We start from the raw sequence: 22,891 nt of genomic DNA, 5'->3' as shown, positions 1-22,891 counted from the left end.
CTAAAAGTATATGATTGAAAGTAAGGAGACTATGAAGGCCGTTCGGCCTTTGTTCCTTATCAACAGCATAATCAACCGAAAACTTCTGAAGGAACTGTTTGTTTGGGGAAAATCGCAGGATGCACGCCGCATGCGTTTCTGTTCATTTCCTCCTTGTATTTATGTTATTTAGTCTGTTTACGTCCTTGTGTAGCTTTCTGGATCTGAACCAAACTCTGAGTATAATTTAAATTCACAAGGCCAAATCTTAAATCATGGATATTGTGTCAATTAGTAAACAAAAACTCATTTACTTTTGCATGGGTTTAAGTTTCCTTCTCCCATAACGCACTCACCGTTGCCCTCTCCTGGTGTATTACAGCAACAGAGACGTGAGCGAGAGTTGAGAAGGCAGCAGGAGCGTGAGCAGAGGCGGCGGGAGCAGGAGGAAAAGAGGAGAGTAGAGGAGATGGAGCGCCGGCGTAAAGAGGAGGATGAGCGCAGGAGGGCTGAAGAGGAGAAAAGACGGAACGATCGCGAACAGGTAATCGAACAAGACGGCTGATGTCTTACAGACTCTTAGATATCAGGATTTTCTTCATGGTTGATGCTAATTTTAGGAATATTAGGATGCCATGTTTTAGAATGTAAAATAATGCATCAACGCAGTATCGATAAGACTTTACAAAAATATGCTACAAATTCCTAAATAAGTCTAGCATTATTTGAAGGTAATTTATTTCAAGAAATTAAACTTGCCAAAAGAAATTATGTACGTATTTTCAAAAGCCACATCATAATTTTTGGCACCCCCGCATCTGTTACTTTGTTCAACCTCCTTTGGTAATGTAACCGAACTGAAGCTTGTATAATGGTGATGAGATTGGAAAAGACCAAGCAAGTAAAAAAACATTTCTCTCAGTCTTTTCCACAGTGTTTTCTATCCTCGTCTCTTAAGCTTACCTCCAAATGCTGTAGGTATTACAGATTAGGACGGCCATGTTATGAGCTTTAAAGTGTTTTGTTTGGGTTTGCATGCATGCTTTTTTTCAGCTAAAAGGTTGAACCATGACCCAGGTGTAGTTTCTTGGGCGAGACAGGGACACTTTATCTTAAATATGATGCAGTTCATGATGCTGTATTTTCTAACAGGATCTTGTGGGTTCTGACCCCCAGCATCGGAGTGATTGTCAGCTCCTGATTTTCTGATCATAGAATCCAGTCCCAGTTGTGTCTTGTAAATTCCTGATGCTTACTTTTAGGATTAGTTAAAGAAGCACACTTTATTCTACCATGCTTTACAACTAGTTTTCGATCATAAACGTGGCACCTAATTGCTGATTTGGAAACTTTGTGGTGGTGATGTGCGAAACGATGTCTAATCATCATCCTGCAGGCATGTTCATCACAGCACCTTCTTGATTGCTGCCCCAGTAGTGACTGTGTATTTATATTTCAGACAGTGTCTGACCTATTTTCGTCTTGTTTCGTTTATATATTCTTGAATACAAGTGGCAGAAAAGGAATTTATTTTATAGTTAAATGAGGTCCAAGTGCTCCATTAGTACAGTCTTGTAAACAGAATCACATAAACTGAGTGTTTGGCTCATTAGATGTGTACATTGATGATATAGTATATTTAAGCCTCAGTTTGCCACTCTTGATCAAGGCCCTAAACCTTACCTACTCCAGGGGCGCTGTATCCTGGCTGACCCTAATTTCACACCAGTTAGCCAAATCTAGATGCCTTTGGACTGTGGGAAAAAAACAGAGTACCTGGAGAAAACCCACCAAGCACAGGGAGAACATGCAAACTCCGTGCACACAGAGACGGGAATCGAACCCAGACCCTGGAGGTGCAAGATGACAGTGCGAACCACTACACCACTGTGCCGCCTACTACATGTGACCAATGACTGGATAATTATGATTATAGTATTTCCAATGAGATATTTTAGTTCTCAGTTACTGAGATTTGGATTAAACCCATTAGAATCAATGGAACATGAAATTGAGCCATAAGAATTTAAGATTTGTTGTTTCAACAAACATTTGGAAGTTTTCCCCATGTTAAATTTAATTTTTTAACGGGAATTTGATTTGTGTGTGTGAGATTTCTTTTTTTTTTATTCTTGATAGCAATTTTTAAAACTGAACCAACGTTTTTTAACTTTGAGATATTCGATTGACAGGAATACATCCGCCGTCAGCTGGAAGAGGAGCAGAGGCATCTAGAGATCCTTCAGCAGCAGCTGCTTCATGAGCAGGCCATGTTACTGGTAGGAGCGCTGTGTCCTTTTCTTCTCATGTCCTCTTACTCTAGTCCAGTATTTCTAGTTCGGAAGTTTAGTGTTACTTCTGGCCTGTTCCTGTTGAGCTAAAATGAAGCGATTTAAGATGGCAACATTAAAGATTCACTAGATATTTCAATGGCGTTGTGTATCATTGTCTGTATACTCCACACTCCCAGAGGGAGAAGATCCAGTCTGTCCGGCCGTAAAATTTATATAAACCGAGTCTCATGAGACGGCCGCAGGAAATGCCCAGCAGGAAGAGCAGGGGATTTCCCTCTATTCCCCCCTCTCTCCTGTGGTCAAGCCGGAGTCATTGTTCTTGTCTTTGCAGGGGGATGTTTATGTCGTAAACAGCCTGCACCATGTCTCGGGGGAGAAAGTGAAAACGAGTTAATATGCGACTGCCGCAAACAACGTTAAATGCCTCTCTCTTAGGGTTTTTGTTGAATGTTTTTTTTTTTTTGTTTTTTTACACCTCATTTTCTCCCATTTCCATCCATCACATACACATCAGCGAATAAACAAACACATTCTGTGTGTTAGAGATACTGGTTAGGAGCATGTAAGCCGACATTGTGATGTTTGCAGAAGGTTGCAGTTTTCGCTTTTGCACTTTTACTTGTCAGAGCTAAAGACATTTTTTAATGATTATCATTTGAATTTTCAGCATCTAGGACGAGATGCTCTAGAGCAGGGGTTCTCAAACCACGTTCAGTCAGTGGCTTTTTTTAACTAAAAGGAAAAAAAACAAACAGAAAAAAACCTCGGTCACTCTTGACATACTTAATGTGGGTAAATTTAGTTAAATGTGTTTCAAAATGTTTATTAAAAACAGTATTTTTTTTTTTTTTTTTTTTTAATCGGCAAAGCTTTGTGTAGGTGTAAAAACTTTAACTGTAACAAATTGTTTGTTTTATCTCTTTGAGACCCCTCTCTGAGAACCATGGCTCTAGAGCACGAAAGTACAATATTTTACCATCAGTATGTAAGAACGCATATCATGAGTTAACACTCTAATTGTGGAGGTTTTTCATGGAGCTACGCTCTGTGCTCAGGAGTACAAATGGCGGGAGCTGGAGGAGCAGCGGAAGGCGGAGCGGCTGCAGCGGCAGCTCCAGCAGGAGCAGGCCTACCTGCTGTCCCTGCAGCACGGGCCGAAACAGCGCACCTCCTCCCTCACCGCCCAGCCCGAGTGGGCAAAACTACCCCAAGCGCGCCCCTTAGACGGCCCCGAGCCCCCAGTTCCCTCTAACGCAGACGAGTGTCCACCAAAGGCTGAGCAACCATGCCAGACCGAGAGTGACCAAAGTGTCAATCCAGACACAGTGCAGAGTAAACAAGTAGATGAGAACGAAGCCCTTACCGATGAGTGCAGGGAACAGACCGAGAGTGTGTCCGAGGACCCGAGCCCGTTAGTCACACAGCCGGTGGGTGAGACAGACAGGACTGACGACGACCCCCTCGTCCAGTCATCTCCAGCCAGTGGCCTGGTGTCTGAAGCCCAGCCAGTCGGAGAGGTGATGAGCCATGCGCTTGGTCCACCCAGTGTTGCCTGCTGCCACTCTGGCTTCTCGAGCTAACCCCAGCTCAGTTTTGCATGTGAAGAACGTTTAACTTAACAGTTTAGGTAAAAGTGTGCTGGTGGAAGCAGCAGAAATCTGGTTTTCTTTAAATACTGATCTACATCATTCTCATTTATCCACCACATTACATTTTACTTCATTTACGTAAAGCACAAGTTATGAGGGGTGTTCAAGTCAAACCAGGACTTTTGAAAACTCTCAAATTTTCTCTCGAAACTCAGAGTTTCACTAGTGCTTGGATCACCATCAAGGTAGAAAGTTTTCTCAGTACGGAGTCATGATTGCACTGCCTGTCTGCAACGCTGGCCTCCCAGGAACTCCCAACATAGCCCAAACATGTGGAAATGGCATGGAGCCAGGTCAGAACTGTACATGGGATGTGGCAAATAACTCTCAGCCGAGTTCCCCTTAATGGACGAGTGGTGTAAAGGAACGAAGGAATGTGTGTATAGTTCTGACGGACACATGCGTCTCCTCCACGCTGCGTCAATTTCCAAGGATCAGGCATTCACCTCGCTGAACGTTTACAAGATCGACTGCAGTGGGTGCCAAGCCATGCCAGCCAGGATCGCCATTCATGCACATGGACATGCGATCGCCATCCACGGACATGCGGCTGCCTTTAAAACATTTGCTCCATTCAAATGTTTTACTGCAGCTAAGATTCTCATCACCGTACTGTGCTCAAAGTCTTCAGTAAACATCAATGTTTTATGCCATATTTCATAAGAAATTTCATTACAAGTCCCAGGTTTTCTTGAACGCCCCTTGTACCTTTTTGATTAAGTTGGATATTATCATGGTACTCGTACAGCTTTTGATTTGTTTACAATCTAAAATATGAACACAGTTACCAGGCTCCTGGGGACAATAACTTTTTGTTTGGCTAAATAATCTTAGATTAAGAAGAATTAAGATTATGTCCCTGCTGTAAATTTTGGATTATTTCTTGCTGTTCATCCAGAAAGAAAACCATATTGCTTACCACCATAATCATGAACCTTATCCTGTCTTCTTTTAAGTCTTGTTTCACTTTCCTACATTTAAAAATATTACAAATGCCTTTCATTTATTTAGCTATTTATTTCTTAGTCTTTTTTTTTTTATTCAACCCACATTGGTCCTGTTTCCACATGTTTGTTTTTGCATGTGATAGTTTGGCTATGATTCCACTCCTTAAAGAATACTATTGTCTTTGGCTGTTTTTAATATTTTGAAATATGTTGTGTGTATATATATAAACATATATTTTTAAGCCTCTTACATGAGCATGGAACTCGTGTTGGCTTGCACATTAGCCAGAACCGCAATGTCCTAACACAGTTGTCTGTTTTGTCGCTTGCGGAGTTATAATCCAGACAAATCAACACCAGCATGCAGTTTCCTGGATTGAAAGAGTTGTTAATTCACGTCAGTTCAAACGTCAATTTGTCTAATCCATGATTTTGTCTGCTTTGTGCCAGGCTGATGAAAGATACCGCAAGAACCATCAGGGCTCTCCTCAGACAGCTCCACCCAAGCAGCCGCCGGTACCTCCTCGTTCATCTGAGCCCTACTCCAACGGGAACTCCTTATCCGAGTCCCCAAGCATGCACAAGCCCATGGAACCCCAGGTAAATCCCAACGGCTCTACGGGTTCCTCACCTATTCATTCATTTAGGAAATGTCCGTGTCTGTTTTGTGTTCTTTGGCCGTGATTACGCCTTTGTCTCACCATGTCCTTGTCTTTGATCCCCCACCCAACCCCCTCCACAACCTTCCCACTCCTTCTGTTCTTTCCCCTTCCGCAAGGTCCAGTGGTCTCACCTTGCCGCTCTCAAGAACAACACCTCCGCTCCCCCCGTTGCGCGTTCCCATTCGTTCAGCGATCCAGTTCCTAGTTTTGCACATCTCAACCTGCGCTCTCAGGAGCCACACCACCCAGCTCACCCCGCACCCCCTGCACGCTCCGAGCATCCTCACCCTCTGCCCCATCCACAGTCCCGAAGCCACGAGATACCTGAAACATCCCAAAATGACGAGGTTCCTCCAAAGGTAAGAGCAGATTCTTTCATTCCCTGCACAAAATCAGATGCCTGTAAGTCTGAAAACGATTAAAACCAGACACGGGGTAATAATTAATGATGCCGGGTCACCACAATCATTCAGCGAGCGAGTCGATCTCCCACGTCTCGTTGAGTACTACGCGAATTGATTGCAATGAAATCCATTAAATCTACAGCATTGTGTTAACATATCACATAATCTAAGTAAACAAAGTGTCTTTCATTAGAAAGAAAAATATTCCTCTTCAGCAAGAGGCAACACCGCTAATGAAAACAAAACAACAGATTTATCAGTTGCAAAGTTTTTTCCCCTTCCTTTTTTTTTTTTTTTTTTTTTTTTCAGCTCTAGATAAACAGCTGTGTACAGCGTTTCAGTAAAAGCCCCAGAGGCACGCAGTTCGAAACATTCTAATGCAGATTAAATGAATTACATGATCATTAAAATCCAAACCTTGTTTTACCAGTGAATGGTGAAGGTGAAATAGGAATAAAGCTTGTGGAACTAACACATTTCGAGATCATGTACAGGTATAAATATAAATGTAGACACAAAGAAAACTAAGAAAAGCATGGAATGAAATAATTTACTATCTGTGATTTGGTTTAAGGAAAGGTTGGTTTAACATCCATTTAGGAACATCTGTAGTCCAACTAAGGACCATGGAGTCCACACTGTGTTTTTCCCATTTGTACACCCGTTGTAGGACCTCTGGTCAACATTCACACACTACAGGCAATTTGGGAACACCAATTACCTTAATCCGCATGTCTTTGGACTGTGGGAGGAAACCGGAGTATCTGGAGAAAACCAACAAGCATGGGGAGAAAATGCAAACTTCATGCACACAGATCCAAAGGAGGAATTGAACCTGGACCCTTTAGGTGCGACAGACAGTACGAACCACTAAGCCACCTCGCTTGCACACTCACTCGAGTGTGCCGACAGAACCAGAGAGAGGAGGCGGAAGGGGGCTACCGTGTAGGGTTAATTTTACACACACGCGCACCAATTTACTGATGGAGAATCTTACTCGCACAAGCGTGCACACACAAACATAAATTCAAAATGCTTTATGCGCACACACGTGGACACAGTGTTATATTAAACAGTATATGTGCACACGGAGGTTGACCATACGAGTGACGCACGTGCACTGAGAATGAGCTTGGGAGACGATTACTCATAATACTGCTCGTATTTCAAGACCTCGCTCGTTTACAGAGTCAAAATTTATTTACGATTTTTGCTCGTCTTGTAAAACACTATTTATACTCTAGTTTTTTTTACTTCCCAGATTCATTGGAGTGTTTTATTTATATATATATATATATATATATATATATATATATATATATATATATATATATATATATATATATATATATATATATATATTTTACATTACAAATGTGGTCAGGAATTGAACTGGATGCAACATACAACTATAATTTTCAGTCTTCCAAATTGAAAAGTGCTACAGTTTTGAAAAGAATAGTTATTCTTGAGAATAGTCTCAATTACTATATATGGTCAGATATAATGCATAGTTCTGGATCATGCACATAAGCCGGTGAGATAAGCTCGCAATTTTCCATTTCAACCTACATCACAATAAGCTACATAACAATGTTGGTGACCTTTGCATTACTTGTGCTTCTTTGTTCAGCTGTGTGTTTGTTTATTTTTAAGCATATTCACTCATGTGCCTTTCTCTCAAAGGTCCCTTTGAGGACGACGTCCCGATCGCCCGTACTGTCCCGTAGAGACTCCCCGCTTCAAAACAACCAGCAAAGCAGCCAACCTGGACAGAGGACTGCTGGAAGGTCTGACCTCCATATGTTCTTTAGATGCATGAGAAAAAATTCCCATCTTAAACTATATGTAATTATTTGGTATGAAACACAGGACTGTGCAAAAGTTGAACTTGAACCATTCCTTTTTATTAAATTAAGAAAATGGGAACAAATGTTTTTATTCAGCATGCTGTAAACTGCCTAAAAAAAGATAGAATTTAAAAATGTTGTTTATGTAACATGAGCAGCAACCTTGTTTCCCCTCTTGTCTGTTCCAACCACTTAGCATTTAGCATCACCAGTATACTAATCACTGGCTTGGCACCGTGTGGCTTAACAAACCAAAACATTCCTTTAAAACTAATCAGGTCCAGGGCAGTGGTGGCTGGTTAAGTGGTAACTGGTTAAGGCTGTAGGCTACTGGATTTCTGATTGGAAGGTTAGGGGTTCAAGCCCCAGCACCGCTCAATTGCCACTGTTGAGCCCTTAAGCAAGGCCCTTAACCCTGTCCCAGTAACCACAACGCCCCCTAGGGGATTAATAAAGTACTAATTCTTCTTTTTTTTATTATTATTTAAATTCAGAGGCCAAAAACGAAAGTCAAAGTCCTTCAGGAAGCAAAATATAAAGAAGTGAAGGATGGTTAAAAACTTTTTATGTTGACACATTATTTATTCTGTCTTCCACTGCTCGTCTGCCTGACAGTAACGTGGAGCCGCGTCTGCTGTGGGATCGGGTGGAGAAGCTGGCTAGACCAGGCAGTGGAAGCTCTTCTGGCTCCAGTAACTCCAGCTCACAGACTGGCTCTCAGAGTTCTGGGGAGAAGTTTAGGGTTCGCTGTGAGTACCCAACTATAATAATGAAATCATCTATGAACGCATGCTCAATTAACTTCAATGGTTGTGCATGTCTGGGTATGCACAGGTTATTATAGGACATTAAAGTTTATAACAGTGATTTTTTTATTTTTCTCTCTACTTTTTGCAGCATCATCTAAATCCGAGGGCTCGCCACATCAACGCCCGGATGGTTCTAACAAAAAGTCGGAGGAGAAAAGGGATTTTGTCAGACCAACCAGGCCCTCTGTAAGTTAAAAAAAAAAATAAATAACTTTTTATACTGGTTTCTAATAATACTTTGTTTCCCTTGTTCTGCATGTGTAGACTAAATCTTTAAATTGCACTCTCAGGATCTCACTCTTCAGGCCAATGAGGTGCGTGCAATCGAAGAGACGCGTCCTCCTCACAAGGTGATGGATTACTCTTCATCCAGTGAGGACTCCGAATCAGAAGAGGATGATGAGGTGGAACAGGAGCTCGGCAACGAGTCCACATCTGGCACAGAGGACTCGAGGGCAAGGTGCACACTTGATTTAAGTTTTCTAATCGCATATATTATCATTCTACGCATTTAAAACTCGTGCCTTAAGATATGGAAATAATTGAAATAATTGTGTGTTGTCTTTAGTTCCTCGAAAGTTAGCAATGGTGAGACGGAGTCGGTGAAAACCATGATTGTTCACGATGAAGCAGAAAGCGATACAGCCATCACACCCTCTAAAGACGGCACTTTAGTACTCAGACAGGTACCAGAGGGCCACTTCCTGTTCTCGTTTATTGTTTTACATGTTTTGTGTTTCACATCATTCATCCATCCCTTCTTCGTGTATGTTTAATAATTATATTTTTTTCTTTACATTTAAACCCCAAGAAACGGCACCAGCTTTGAGACATTTATATGCAAATCCGAATAATTCATTTGCTGGCCCTCTTGCTCCCCTTTTAAAACTTTTTATTTTTATTTATTTTTTTTCCCTCCCCACTGAGTATAGTCTCAGCTGTGCCTGTTTTTGCTTCCAGACTGTAGCAGAGAAAGTCCGATTGGTTCCCGGGCCTGGCTCGGGTCCTGGCCCTGGTCAGGGCCCTGCTCTGGGCCCCCAGGAGCGAAATGGCTTCGCAGGCCGTATTCACCTGCTGCCTGATCTCATCCAACAGAGCCATCACTCCCCCTCCCCCTCCATCACCTCCACCCCCTCCTCCAGTCACACCAGTCCCTCTATGTCCCCCCAATCCGCCCTGGAGAGGCTACTTGCCAGCGAGGTATGTTTAGCCCTTGTACCACTCTGAAATGCTGGCTAGATTTTACTCCGCTTCATTCTGAACTACTCACCACTAATTCACGTCAGCACCCCTTCACTTAGACGCCGGGTGATGGACGAGCCGTAAGCACCACCAGCGCCGTAGTGGGCTTGTTCGGGATACCCGTTTTCCTGCTTTTTGGTCTCACAAATATAAAAACTCTACTTTGGCTTGCATGTTGGTGTGAGAGAATGTTGGCATTTGAAAGAATCACCCAGAGAGATCCCAAAACATTTCTCCCCGTCGGCTCCATAGAGGGAATTTCTTAAAGCTTAACTTCACAATATTTTAGTATCATTAGTTTTAGGACATTTCAGCCACGTTCTACAACTTTTTTCAAACTAGCGAAACTATAACCGTTTCCCGCCTTTTTTTCTGTTTTTTTTTTTTTTTAACTATCCATTTTCAGCTCCTTCATATTTCAGTTCATTATTCATTAACAACCTTCTTTGATTCATTTTCCACATTATTCTCGTTCTAACAATCACTCATCTTTTCCCAGATCACAATTTAACCTTATTCTTTTTTTGTTTCTGTTTATAGTGCATATTTAAAACTGTATTAAATCCTTTAATAATATTATTTAATATAATTAATAATATTTGCACTAACCCTGTTAGTGAGCTGTTGTGGCTCAGTAGTTTAAGTCTTAACCTTAAGCTATAAAAGAGTGAAATCTAGACTTTTCAAACTTTTTATAATAGTTGGGACCAACCTATATCCCTGTTACTGTTACACGACTGTAAACATTCCTTATCATTGACTTGTGATCTGTTCCCTCCCCACCCAGACTCTCTCCGGCAGTAATTCTCTTCAAAAACACAAATCCTCTTCTTCCTTCACTCCCTTCATTGACCCTCGACTTCTACAGATATCGCCCTCTACTGGCAGCTCTCTCAACAACATGGGTAAGTCTTAACAAACAAACAAAAAAAAAAGGCTGCAGTTCTAATTATGTTTAAAGGACCGTGGTGAGAGCATCAGTCAGTTCGGAAAATTATTTCTGCTTTGAATATAGTGTCGTTCTCAAACTTAAGCAATATTAATAAAGCAGACAATGACTGGGTTTGTTGTGCAGCAGTCATCGGGAACGACATCCGGCTCCAAGAAGCCATAAGGCCGGACCCCATGCGCAAGGGCTCGGTGGTCAACGTGAACCCGGTGAACACTCGGCCACAAAGCGACACGCCCGAGATCCGCAAGTACAAGAAGAGGTTCAATTCCGAGATCCTGTGTGCTGCACTCTGGGGTACGTACCCGACGATTCGACTAATTCTGATAAGAACCTACATATGATGATAAACTACTACACTAGATAGATGACCACTTGTTGGCTAGTTCTAAGTGGCTCTTCATGCTTGGTTACTACTGCTGTATAGCTCTCATAGCTCAATCTTGTGAGAATTCAGTGCTGAAGTCGTTGAGGTAAATAGCTACCGCAAGTACACGTAAGCAGCAATGTCTTCAGAATTAGAATTCAATCACTGCTTAAATAAGAAAAAGAATGAAGAATAATAAAAGAACAGGAAAATTTGTTTATATGCTTTTGTTTATTCTGGCAACGAAGTTCGATTCGGAAATAACATAAATAGTGATGCCCGTATCAGGTTACAAATATAAGCTGCACCGCAAGCAGAGTTGTCCGCCTATACACTTGCGTATTTTATGTACTGGGTTAAATGCAGCAATTATTTAATAGTAAGCATGTAAATCACCAGAGACCAGCTGATACGATATAGCAGTGATGGTTAAGGCTGTGTGTTACCGATCAGAAGGTCAGGGTTCGAGCCCCAGCACCGGCAAGTTGCCACGTTTGAGAACTTGAGCAAGGCCCTTAACCCTGTTTGCTCCAGGGGTGCTGCATCCTTGCTGACTTTGCGCTCACCCCAGCTTCTTAACTGGTATATGTAAAAAGAAAATATCAGTTCATTGTACTGTAAAGTTGTTGGTCTGTCGGCTGCTCCGGCAAGGGGTCGCCACAGCGGAATATCTGGTCGGCACAACTACTTGGCTCAGGTTTTTCTACCGGATGCCCTTCCTGATTCAACCCTCCCATTTTATCCGGGCTTGGGACCGGCACTGCATCCAGTGGCTGGACGGTTTGGGCACTGGCTGGGAATCAAACCCGGGCCTTCCGCATGGCAGGTGTTTCACCTATTACTCAGCCACTAGTGCCCCCATTGTGCCGTAAAGTACATGTGACAAATAATTGTATATTGTTATTATCACGATTACCATGTGCCGACCTTATTTGTACTGCGATTCTGTTAGTATGCTTATCTTTATAAATATCATGATTATATATTGCTCAGGGTGCACCACAAGAACACAAACACAAGGCCAGGTCTTATGGCAAAAGAGTACAGCTCATGCACTCCCTTCCACAGCTGTAATTTTCCCAGCAATCAAACAGCGGTGTACAGTCCACCCGTCTTTAAAGTCCCTCACTTACGTCCCACTCACCGCGTTAACGTGCCTTACGCTGTTTCTGAACTTTCGGGCAGGTTTCACCAGACCTTCCGAGCCCCTAATTAAGCAAGTTCGCACGAGTTGTGCCAGATTTAGCGACCATGCCCCTTCACACACCTGCAGAAGGAAGAGGCCATCTAAGTAGTGAGCCCTTTGGAGTGAGCTAAGGGCGTACAAAGATTTGGGCGCACACCTGTCATTACTGCCTACATGACTTCTATCTATCATATATAGCTCCTATCTATCATCCAGATTGCTATGTTGCCTGCCAATGTGTGAATAGTTTAGAGAGTGCCACCTGTAGGATTATAGAGGAATGGCAGCATTTTGCCACCTTAAATGCAAACATGTATAAATGTAAAAAAAAAAAGAAATTCAGCCTCCTCACTAATCAGTCTGCCCCATCTCTAATAAATAGCATGTCAAAGCCACAACATCCCTGTGCATTTGGTTTCCAAGTCAAACTATAGTGATGTATTATGCACCACAATGTTTAACAGATTTGCTAGCTTAGCTTCTCTTCATATCGTTTGGCTAAGCTTGGGATTAAGCAATGATTTTACAAGCAAGTTTTTTTTTTTTTTTTTTTTTTTTTGCTGTAACGAGCTGAATAGGAGATGTTTATTACATTAGCTTGTCCTCCTTGTTCTGATGAACCTCGTTGTTCTCCCTACGTAGGGGTGAATTTATTGGTGGGAACGGAAAGTGGTCTTTTGCTTTTGGACCGCAGTGGGCAGGGTAAAGTTTACCCCCTCATCAACCGGCGACGTTTCCAGCAAATGGATGTTCTGGAAGGGCTCAATGTCCTGGTCACGATATCGGGTAAGATCCACAGAGCCAAAAAATTAAATAGATATCGCTTCTATTATTTAAAGAGATTTACATTTGATTTGAGGACCTTGTTAATTTGTTTGTTTGGGGACAGGAAAAAAGAACAAACTGCGGGTGTATTATCTGTCCTGGTTGAGGAACAAGATCCTGCACAATGACCCCGAGGTGGAGAAGAAGCAGGGATGGACTACAGTGGGAGAGCTGGAGGGCTGTGTGCACTACAAAGTTGGTATGTAATATAACTACGTATTAGTTATGCATCACGTTTCTATAACGAAATGGTTCGTTATAGAAACGTGACTTTCCAAGCTCATGATATACATAATAAACGTCTGTTTCTTTTTTTACAGTAAAATATGAAAGAATCAAGTTCTTGGTGCTCGCCTTGAAAAGCTCCGTGGAGGTCTACGCGTGGGCGCCGAAGCCATATCATAAATTCATGGCCTTTAAAGTAAAGTTAATGAACTAAAAAAAAAAAATTAAATTCTTAACGCACAGACAATGTATAATTCATGCTTTAATGTATTTAATGTATTCACTTCTGTTTGTTCCTGCAGTCATTTGGGGACCTGGTGCACAAGCCCTTGCTGGTGGACCTGACGGTAGAGGAGGGTCAAAGGTTAAAGGTGATCTACGGCTCCAGCTCTGGATTTCACGCCGTCGACGTGGATTCGGGCGCTGTTTACGACATCTATTTACCAACCCATGTAAGCCCCATGTGCACGTCTGCAGCATTCTAAATAACAGGAAGCGGTGACAGGAAGCCTAAGAATATGTCCTACCCTGTGGTTAACATTAACACTGTCTGCAGTTTTATAGATAGTACCCTGTGGTTGACTTATCTGATTAACCCTGGCTTTTTTTTTTTCTTTTCTTTTCTTTTCTTCACTTTTTCTAATAGATTCAGACCAGCATCCAGTCGCATGCTATTATCATCCTTCCCAACACAGATGGCATCGAACTGTTGGTGTGCTACGAGGACGAAGGCGTCTACGTCAACACATACGGGCGCATCACCAAAGATGTGGTGCTGCAATGGGGAGAGATGCCCACCTCTGTGGGTACGGTCATTGCATTAACACACCATAGATATGAGCAGATGGAGGATCCAGCATGTTCTCTGATAAACCAGTGATGAATTGATGTAGTAGTATCGGTATCAGCCAAAACATGGTATTGGTGCCAAAATGTCTTACCTACTGTGGGTGAAAAAGTACATTTTCAAATAGGATCATATAACACTATTTTTCATAATGCTTCTTATTTCCTAATTAATGCTTAATTTTTTTTGTAAATATGCATACATATTTATATTTTTATAAGATAAAAAGAAACGTATTTGCACAAAGCGCATTAAAATACAATTTTATCCCCTTTTTATGTAGTGTCCGTAACATTTTTTAATAAAATCTTTCAACAATCTTAATTGGCATTCAGATGAAGCTTGGCCAGACAGAAACTGGAAAAATGTATTATTCTAAAATGCTAAATTAAGCTATTGCAAAATTAATCTGACATGGTTACGGACACTACAGATTTTTTTTTGCTTTTTACTTTTACTAAAAACCATCTCGCCTTGGAATTTTGATGTTAACAATAATTACTGGGCAGTTTACAAAAAGCTATTTTAGCTGAATAAACTATAGCTTTCTATGTTTTATGGCCATAAAACATAAGGTGTGTGTCTAATTTAGAGCATTTACATAAAACCACTGTTAGTAATTTGGAGGAAAAATTCTTAATTTTTCATGAAATGCTTTTAATTTGGGCAGCAATTTTTACAGATACACTTCTAGATGCCAATTTTAGTATCAATACTCGTAAAGAAATATAAATAATTCACATTTTTAATTATTGTTTGACGTGAGACAGTATAACACTGTAAATTGCCATTTTAAAATCACATATAAAAATCATCTCCCTAAAACGGCTAAAGTTGGCAACTAAAGTTAGAAATTTTTAAAGAAGCAAGACTGGTCACTTCCCCGTTACATGAAGTTCAGAAGTAGCTTCTTTGGCCACATACATTTTCTGTATTATATGTGTAACATAAATATATAAAATCAGCACCAATACTGTATAGAAGTTTTGGCCGTATAGAAGTGAATTAGTCGTTAAAGTTGAAGATTTGTTCGTCCAAAATGCATAATCATTCGATTTGACACACCACATCTTTTGTTTTGCAGCATACATCAGGTCTAATCAGATCATGGGCTGGGGCGAGAAGGCCATAGAGATCCGCTCGGTTGAGACGGGCCACCTGGACGGTGTGTTCATGCACAAAAGGGCGCAAAGGCTGAAATTCCTGTGCGAGAGAAATGACAAGGTGAGACTAATTTCAAGCTGCACGTCTTCACGTTGGGGTAAAAACTAAACATTTCTTTAGAGGATTTGGCTGAAATGTATTTAAATATTTAGGCCAGAAACTGTGGTTTCTCTTTGTTTTAATGATTTCTTTTCTATAGCTTGCTGACACTTCTGTTCTTGTCTAGTGCATTACAAAAAAATTATAATAAAAAAAGGTAAATATAGGTGATTAAAATAGATAAAATATCTGAAGCATTTTCTTATAATTGTACAATTTTCACAGAACACAAACAGTGCAGCTGTACTGGTTATCTTTATTTAAAGCCTGGAGGTGCAAAATATGGGCTGTTCATGTCAAACCGGGACTTTTGATTGTGCAGGAGAACAGAACACAGTAAAAACTACTACTTTTATTTCTCTAAGTAACCCCCTGCTACACTAATGCACTTATCCCAGTATTTCACAAACACGTAGATACCATCAAGAAGTTAGAAAGTTTTCTAAGTACGGCGGAGCTACTATCCGACTGCGTACTTTACATCTGAAACGCTGGCCTCCCTGGAGATCCTTTAAGAGCCCAAACATGTGAAAATGGCTTTGAGCGAGGTCATGACTGTACAGTGGTTGTAGCAATAACTCCCAGGTGATTTCCTGTAATGTGCAAGTGGTGTTCGTGACTGATTGTACAGTTTAGAGGTGTCTCTTGCACAAGTTGTCGAATTTGTAAACATCAGACGCTCCACTCGCTGAATGTCTATGAGGAAGGCTACTGTATGCTGGGCCTTGAGAAACCTCGTCATCGCCATTCATGTTTTACTGTGGCTAAGAGTCTCATCACTGTACTGTAAAAGAAATTTCATCACAAGTCCCGGTTTGACTCGAACAACATTTATAACCCATTTTAATGGGCTCGTAATAAATTTGTTCATGTAGCTGCCTAGTCATTCCCATTAAGTGTAGAATGAGAAATTAATGTTGCTTTATACTTCTCACAATTAGTTTTTTAATCTAGAATAATGAATGTCTTGAGTGCTTATCGATGAAACCCATGCAGAGTAAGTGAATTGTGACTTTGTTTCTTAATAATGTTGAACTCTTGTTTCTTTTGCAGGTGTTTTTTGCTTCTGTACGTCCCGGAGGCGCGAGTCAGGTCTACTTCATGACCTTGGGCCGCAGCAATCTGCTCAGCTGGTGAAGCTTCTGATTTACGAAGCGACTTTTTTTTTTTTTTTTTTTTTTGTGAAACCACTGTCGGGCCGGCATTGAAATAAAAACATTTCAGCCTCGAGCTGAAATGTCTCTTTGGGTCCTGTAGTCCATTAAAGCAGCAGCGTGCTTTTCAATAGCTGTGACCTGTGAATGCAAAGAGTGGAAGGGAGTTACCATGACCCCTACAGCCAACTCGACTGCGGAGGCTGGGCATCCGACATGCTAATCCAGACTTTTCTTGGAGATCTATAACACTTTTACCATTCAGGGGCTCACCTTTTCGAACACATTGACACATGGAGGGATCTAAAGCGCATGAACAGTTACTAATACAGTTTACGTCAATGTATTTGTGCAGAACTCTGTGAAGGGAGCTTGCATGTTGCCTCTCTCTTGTCTTTCTCTCGCTCTTATTCTTGCTCTCTTAATCTGTCTATCTCTGGCCACACTCGAGGGAAAGCAGGGTTGGGGCTTCATGGCAGCAGGTCATGAAGGAGCTCTGTTTTTTTTTTTTTTTTTTGTGAATTTGTCAACTGCCAAAACATCAGTCATATACTGTATTATCGTGGTAGTCCGGGTTACTTTGGGGGCTTATTTACTCACCGGCAATTTAAACATCAACCTTAGTCCGTTGAGATTTTACGCTGATGAACTTGCAACGATGTTTCATATACAGTACATTGAGTGTTTTTATTTTTTAAGTATTGCACTTGATAAATAAATTCTTAGTTTCCTTCTCATTGTGCTGGTCATGTATCAGGGTGATTTTATAACTGTTGCTTTAAATACAGAAAAAAACACGTGCATATCAGTCTTACACAATGTTGGCCTAAATAAACTATTCAGATTTAGGATTTCCCAGATTACTTCACCCTGACTGGGGAAGTCAGTTTTTTTTTTCCTGTCTATAAGACTAGACAATATGTCATTGTTAAAAATAAAATAAATCCTAAAAAAAAAAAAAAAAAAGGGTTTTAAAATTGACCTTTTGGTAAATGGTAAACTGGCAGAGCTATAACAGAACAGAAATTCTTAAAATTCTAAATTACATCATAAATAATAAATAATTTATTTAACCCTGAAAGTAGCCTCATTGTTTTCCCCTCCTTCACCTTCCACCTTAAATGATGCTTTGCTTGATTCTATTATGACATTTTAGTGGCCTGTAAAAGGTACTGTTTGGAGGAAGAATAACTATCCAAGGAAAAACTTAAACAACTAAATTTATGTAATGTAAAAATTTTTCGAAACATCGAAGCCTCACTTACCATCAGGTGAGTTTTTTTGGGACCGTTTGAACACGATGAACAGAGAGATATTATTAAAATAATAAAAAACCTTGTCATCTTTGTCTCTGACTAAATGTCCTCTCAAGAGACCCAGGAGAGAAATCCATGAATACTGGCAAAAAAAGGAAAGACTGCACCTGCTGTAAAAGCAATTTTCACTCCAGCTGATCCTCCATACTTTCCATCAGCGCAAAGTCATTATGAACTGACGCATCAATAAATCCCAATAAATCAGCATAGTTTTTAGGGCTTACACAACCCCTTCATGAGCCCATGTACAAGTAAACATGCTTCATAAACTGCCCAGGCCTTACAATATATCCCTTGTTACACTGACCCCGGCAGGTTATTATTATTAACAGGAACAATAAGGCATCGGTGGCTCAGTGGTAGGTTTCTCGCAGAAGGCCTGGGTTCAATGCCCAGCCAATGCCAAAACCCCGCCACTGGATGCAGTGCCGCTCTGGCAACCGAGACCAGCCGAAAGACAAACAACATTATTATCAGGGACTCCTTTTTCAAGCTGCTGTGCTGATTCTGACTAGGTTTGTCTCTTTAGCTCCTCAGTTTTAACTCTCAAAATTGCTTCTTTTGTTAAAGTTTCTCTCCTGGTTGGATAATATTTCCGATCTTTACATCACCAAGCACGTCATTTCCATCCTTCAACCATGGAATCTGTTTCTGCAATAGTGAAAGGTTTGAAATCCTATGCTGTAGTGTGTATTGTTTTTGGGATCCACGGAAGACATTTGGATGTGGGATCAAAAGAAGGATATGAGATGACAGAACAGAATTTCAGCTTTCGTTTCTTGCCCTTTACATTCAGACAACATAACATGGCACATTTAATTTGAATGCATCTATTTTTTTCCCCAGGAAATCATAAATATTAGAACATGTGATTAACAGGTGTCATATGTTATCTGGAATGTCATGAAAAAGAACAGGTTAGCCAAGGAAAAGAATCACATTTAATGACAAATAGCTGTTAAGAAGAAGTACAAGAAAAAAAAGGCCTTGTGTGCAGGTATCATAATCCAACTGGATTAAAGACTTTGAGACAAGAACAGCTGTGTTCATACAACAAGATATAAACCACTCATCAACCATAAGAATCAGAAGACCAGAGTGGAATTTGAAGAAATACAGAGGTGAGCCAAAAAGGCAAAAAATCTGGAACCAAGATCTGGTGGAAAGTTAAAGGTTTTCAGTTGACCAGGTCACTGGACTTTTGAACATCATTTCACCTCCTGAAGAGGAAACTGACAAGAGAAACAAGTACTGAAAGTACAGTACAAGCCAAGAAAAGCATTGCAAAAGAGAAATGCAACTGTTTCCTTTGAGGTCAGTGGTTTACTCGCTAATACATGATATTTTATTTTACATTACTTCAAGACTATATGTTCCAATACCTTTGCTCACTTGACCAGTGGGTGGTCTGCCATAAATGGCATTTGAAAATTTTTATTTAAAAGTTATTTAAAGTTGTTGGAAATATTAGGAAATTAATGATATTACTAGGCTTGATTAGCCAGACAACTTGCTTGACCTAAACCCAATAGAGAATCTATGGGGTATTATCAAGTGGAAGATGAGAAACACCTGACCTAACAATAGAGATGAGCTGAATGCTGCTATCAAAGCAACCGGGTCTTCAATAGCACCTCAGAAATGCCACAAGCTGATTTCATAAACTGTTGATATCCTGGGAATTTCATACACAACCATTTGCATAGATTTGTGCACAAAAAAAAAACATTAAGACATCATGGGTAAGAAAGGTCTGCAGACACATGGTTAATAAGAGAGTTCAGAGGAGCATAACCAGACTAGTCTGAGCTGACAAGAAGTCAATACTAATTCAAATAGGCAATCTCTACAACCCTGGTGAGCAGAATAGCATCCCAGAAGACGCATCACACTTCCTGATGAATGAGCTACAACAGCAGATAAATCTCATCAGGTTCCATTCCTGTCAGCCAAGAACAGAAATCTGAGGCTATCTGGATGGGCACAGACTCACCGAATCCAGGTGATTTATTTATTTATTTTTTCTATCGGATGACAGGCAATCTGTTGCTCCGACCACAATAAGAGCAACACAAATGGTGCCAAGGGGTACTTGAGGTCCAACATCTACAAAGTAGGAAAAAGAAATGATGACAAGATAAAAGTTGAATGCTGCAACCTCCAGGGTCCAGATTTGATTTCCACCTCGGATTTTTGTGCATGGAGTTTGCATGTTCTCCCTGTGCTTGGTGGATTTTCTCCGGGTACTCCGGTTTTCTCCCACAGTCCAAAGACATGCAAATTAGGTTAATTGGTGTTTCCAAATTGCCTGTGATGTGTGAATGAGCATGTGATTGTGTGTGTTCCCTGTGATGAATTGTCACCCTGTCCAGTGTGTATCCCACCTCGTCCTCTTGGATAGACTCCAGGTCCCCCTGCACTCTTGAATACAGGATAAAGCTGCATACAGTAGATGGCGATTGAAGTGGGTATCCAGATTCATGGAGGAAACCCACCAAGCACTGGGAGAGCATGCAAACTGGGAATCAAACGCAGATCATGGAGGTTCAAAGTGACAGTGCTAACCATTACATCACCGCTGCTAGGCAAATATCACAATCGAGCTAATTTAGGTACTTGATTGTAGTAAACGTTAAATAAATCTTAATTGGATTTTCTAACAACTAAGCAAGTCAGCTAACATTAGGTGGATTATTATGCATTTTAAACCGTTTTGCAAGATGAGCAATATCTAATTTTCTTCTCTCCTGTTCATTTCACTGTAGTTGATAAATGTGAAGAGCATTTGAAGCATGTTAGCTTGTTTTAAAACCTGTCTGCAATGCTGTAACCAGTATAACTCAAACAGCAGTGTGTCAATGCTATATGCTAGTTAGCTTAAGATTCTAAGGTCCTATAAATTTCCTATGCTAATAGTCCTCCTCAAAATAGCTATTTGACTTTAATTAACTTCATGCAACATTTCTAACAAGCTAGGTCACATTACATCAGGCTAATTATCCTGTATATGTATGTAAACAAACAAGCAATTTGATAATTAGCATGTCTTTGGACTGTGGGAGAAAACTGGAGCACCTGGAGGAAGCCCACTAACCAGGGTGACCGTGCTAACCACTAAGCCACTGTGCTACAGAAAATAATAACACTCATGCCTGAACACTAGATAAGTAAACATTTCATACTGATTTAAATAACACATTAAATGTTTAATTCTTGGTTTATACTGAAAATATTCTAGCCATCAAATGTTTTTCAATTCACGATCCGACTAAACTACATTATTCTTGATGCTGTTGTGACATGGAGATGCCTGTAGGAGGCACTATTTATTTGTATTTTTTTTAATGGCTAATGTCTCCCACCAGGTGGCATTGCTTTTCCATCTCAAAATTCAATTCGCTTTAATTCAGATAACAACGAGCTCAAAGCATCATGGTGGAAAATATAAGAGAGAGATCAGTTTAAAATGTTCCCCTCCTATAGTTTTAGATTTTCTGATTTTTTGCAGGTTGTTTTTTTCCCCAAAAAATCTTTTTACTTACCTTTTTCATTTTTACCATATCCCTTTTTGCACACCCATATAATAAAAATATTAATAATGATTATAATGATTATGAACAAAAATTAATACATTTACCACAATGGCGTAGTGGTTAGCACTGCGGCCCTGCATCTCCAGGATCTGGGTTCAATTGGTTCGACCCCCCCCTCCCGCGACCCTGTACACAGGACAACGTGGTATAGATGATGATGAGTGAAAACGATGCTATTCATTGTGAAAATATACTTTTTTTCTTTTCTTTTTTTTTTACTTTCTGGATGTGAGACATTGATAAAAAAAACTAACACAATATTTCATTTACGTTTTGTGTCAATTACTGATTTTTGAAAATCATACAGCATTTTTTATAATAGTAACAGTAAAAAAAGTATTGAATACATTCAGGATAATTAATCACTTGATATTTTGTGTTTCCTAAGGAAACAAAGTCCAATAATAAAAGATACAAAAAAGAACTAAGCGTTTATTAAAGGCTTTAGTGCACTTGATTCAGCAAACCTGATTTATGACTATCACCAAAAATTTTTTTTAAAGATTGCTAGATGGGCTCTATTTAGCACTGTTCTGTAAGAAGCTGTACGTGCGCACAGTGCAAGCAAGAATTCTGGAAAGACTTATTATAATAACATAACTAAAAGATAGATCCATAAGGTAACCATCCAGATCTCCACCTTTATATAATCGAATTTAAACTCTCAGCTCTGGATGCTTATTAGAAGGCTGTTCCATTACTGTTGACCATCCTTTTTAATTACCTTAGCAAGGGACTTACTCAGGGGCCTTTGAAATCATCCTGGGTAAGGTAAAAACCTAATCTAGATTAAATTGAAATTTTATTATGTACGTCCTGGAACATCCGGACAGTAATGTATTGCACAATAATTACCAAGGCAACAAAAACATAAACATTTTTTTCTACATCATGTAATGACATATTTTTTCTGTAAATAATCTTTCTCACATGAAAGTTATCATAATAATCTTATCAACATGAGATTAAATGACAGACTGAATTCTGTAATCCAGACTGTAACTTCTAAATAAAAAATTCTTAGACCTGAGTGAGGAAAAAACATTTCCTTTATTTTTGCAATTTATATTTCCACCACTATGGAAAATATAATGAATCATCAATGGCTTTAAAAGTTGCACTAAGGTTAAGCAACACAAACAAGATCACACAACCCTGATCAGAGACCTGTAGGTTATTTACCACTTTAACCGGTGCTGTTCCTGTGTTGTTCTGGATGAGTCCTAAAGAAGTCCTTTTTTTTTTTTTTGCAAATATTTATATTGAAAAAAGGAAAACAATACAGTACTTGCAGTTAGAGACATACAATTTACCTTTCTTCATTTTTCTA

General features: G+C 40.1%; 1 protein-coding gene across 7 annotated transcripts in view; it reads left to right on the top strand.

Moving 5' to 3' along the window:
• LOC128507046 (mitogen-activated protein kinase kinase kinase kinase 4-like) overlaps positions 1-17,389 on the top strand; it is a 58,148-nt gene extending 40,759 nt beyond the window's left edge. The window contains exons 13-32 of one of the 7 annotated variants that reach the window (XM_053477674.1): positions 362-523; positions 2,172-2,258; positions 3,329-3,790; positions 5,320-5,469; positions 5,654-5,890; positions 7,622-7,725; positions 8,401-8,534; positions 8,683-8,780; positions 8,885-9,054; positions 9,163-9,280; positions 9,555-9,794; positions 10,624-10,741; positions 10,912-11,082; positions 12,981-13,124; positions 13,228-13,362; positions 13,484-13,584; positions 13,691-13,840; positions 14,035-14,194; positions 15,320-15,459; positions 16,552-17,389. In XM_053477674.1, coding sequence (XP_053333649.1) covers positions 362-523; positions 2,172-2,258; positions 3,329-3,790; positions 5,320-5,469; positions 5,654-5,890; positions 7,622-7,725; positions 8,401-8,534; positions 8,683-8,780; positions 8,885-9,054; positions 9,163-9,280; positions 9,555-9,794; positions 10,624-10,741; positions 10,912-11,082; positions 12,981-13,124; positions 13,228-13,362; positions 13,484-13,584; positions 13,691-13,840; positions 14,035-14,194; positions 15,320-15,459; positions 16,552-16,635 — 3,165 coding nt within the window. In that variant the 3' untranslated portion in view covers positions 16,636-17,389. Of the gene's footprint in view, positions 1-361; positions 524-2,171; positions 2,259-3,328; positions 3,791-5,319; positions 5,470-5,647; positions 5,891-7,621; positions 7,726-8,400; positions 8,535-8,682; positions 8,781-8,884; positions 9,055-9,162; positions 9,281-9,554; positions 9,795-10,623; positions 10,742-10,911; positions 11,083-12,980; positions 13,125-13,227; positions 13,363-13,483; positions 13,585-13,690; positions 13,841-14,034; positions 14,195-15,319; positions 15,460-16,551 lie in introns of all 7 variants that reach the window. The other 6 variants (XM_053477673.1, XM_053477672.1, XM_053477675.1 and 3 more) reach the window with 6 other exon arrangements.
• Positions 17,390-22,891: the final 5,502 nt, after the last annotated feature.

Source organism: Clarias gariepinus, chromosome 18 (genome assembly GCF_024256425.1).
Source record: "Clarias gariepinus isolate MV-2021 ecotype Netherlands chromosome 18, CGAR_prim_01v2, whole genome shotgun sequence".
Classification (NCBI taxonomy): domain Eukaryota; kingdom Metazoa; phylum Chordata; class Actinopteri; order Siluriformes; family Clariidae; genus Clarias; species Clarias gariepinus.
Note: the sequence above shows the minus strand (reverse complement) of the source record. Positions and strands in the feature narration are given on the sequence as shown.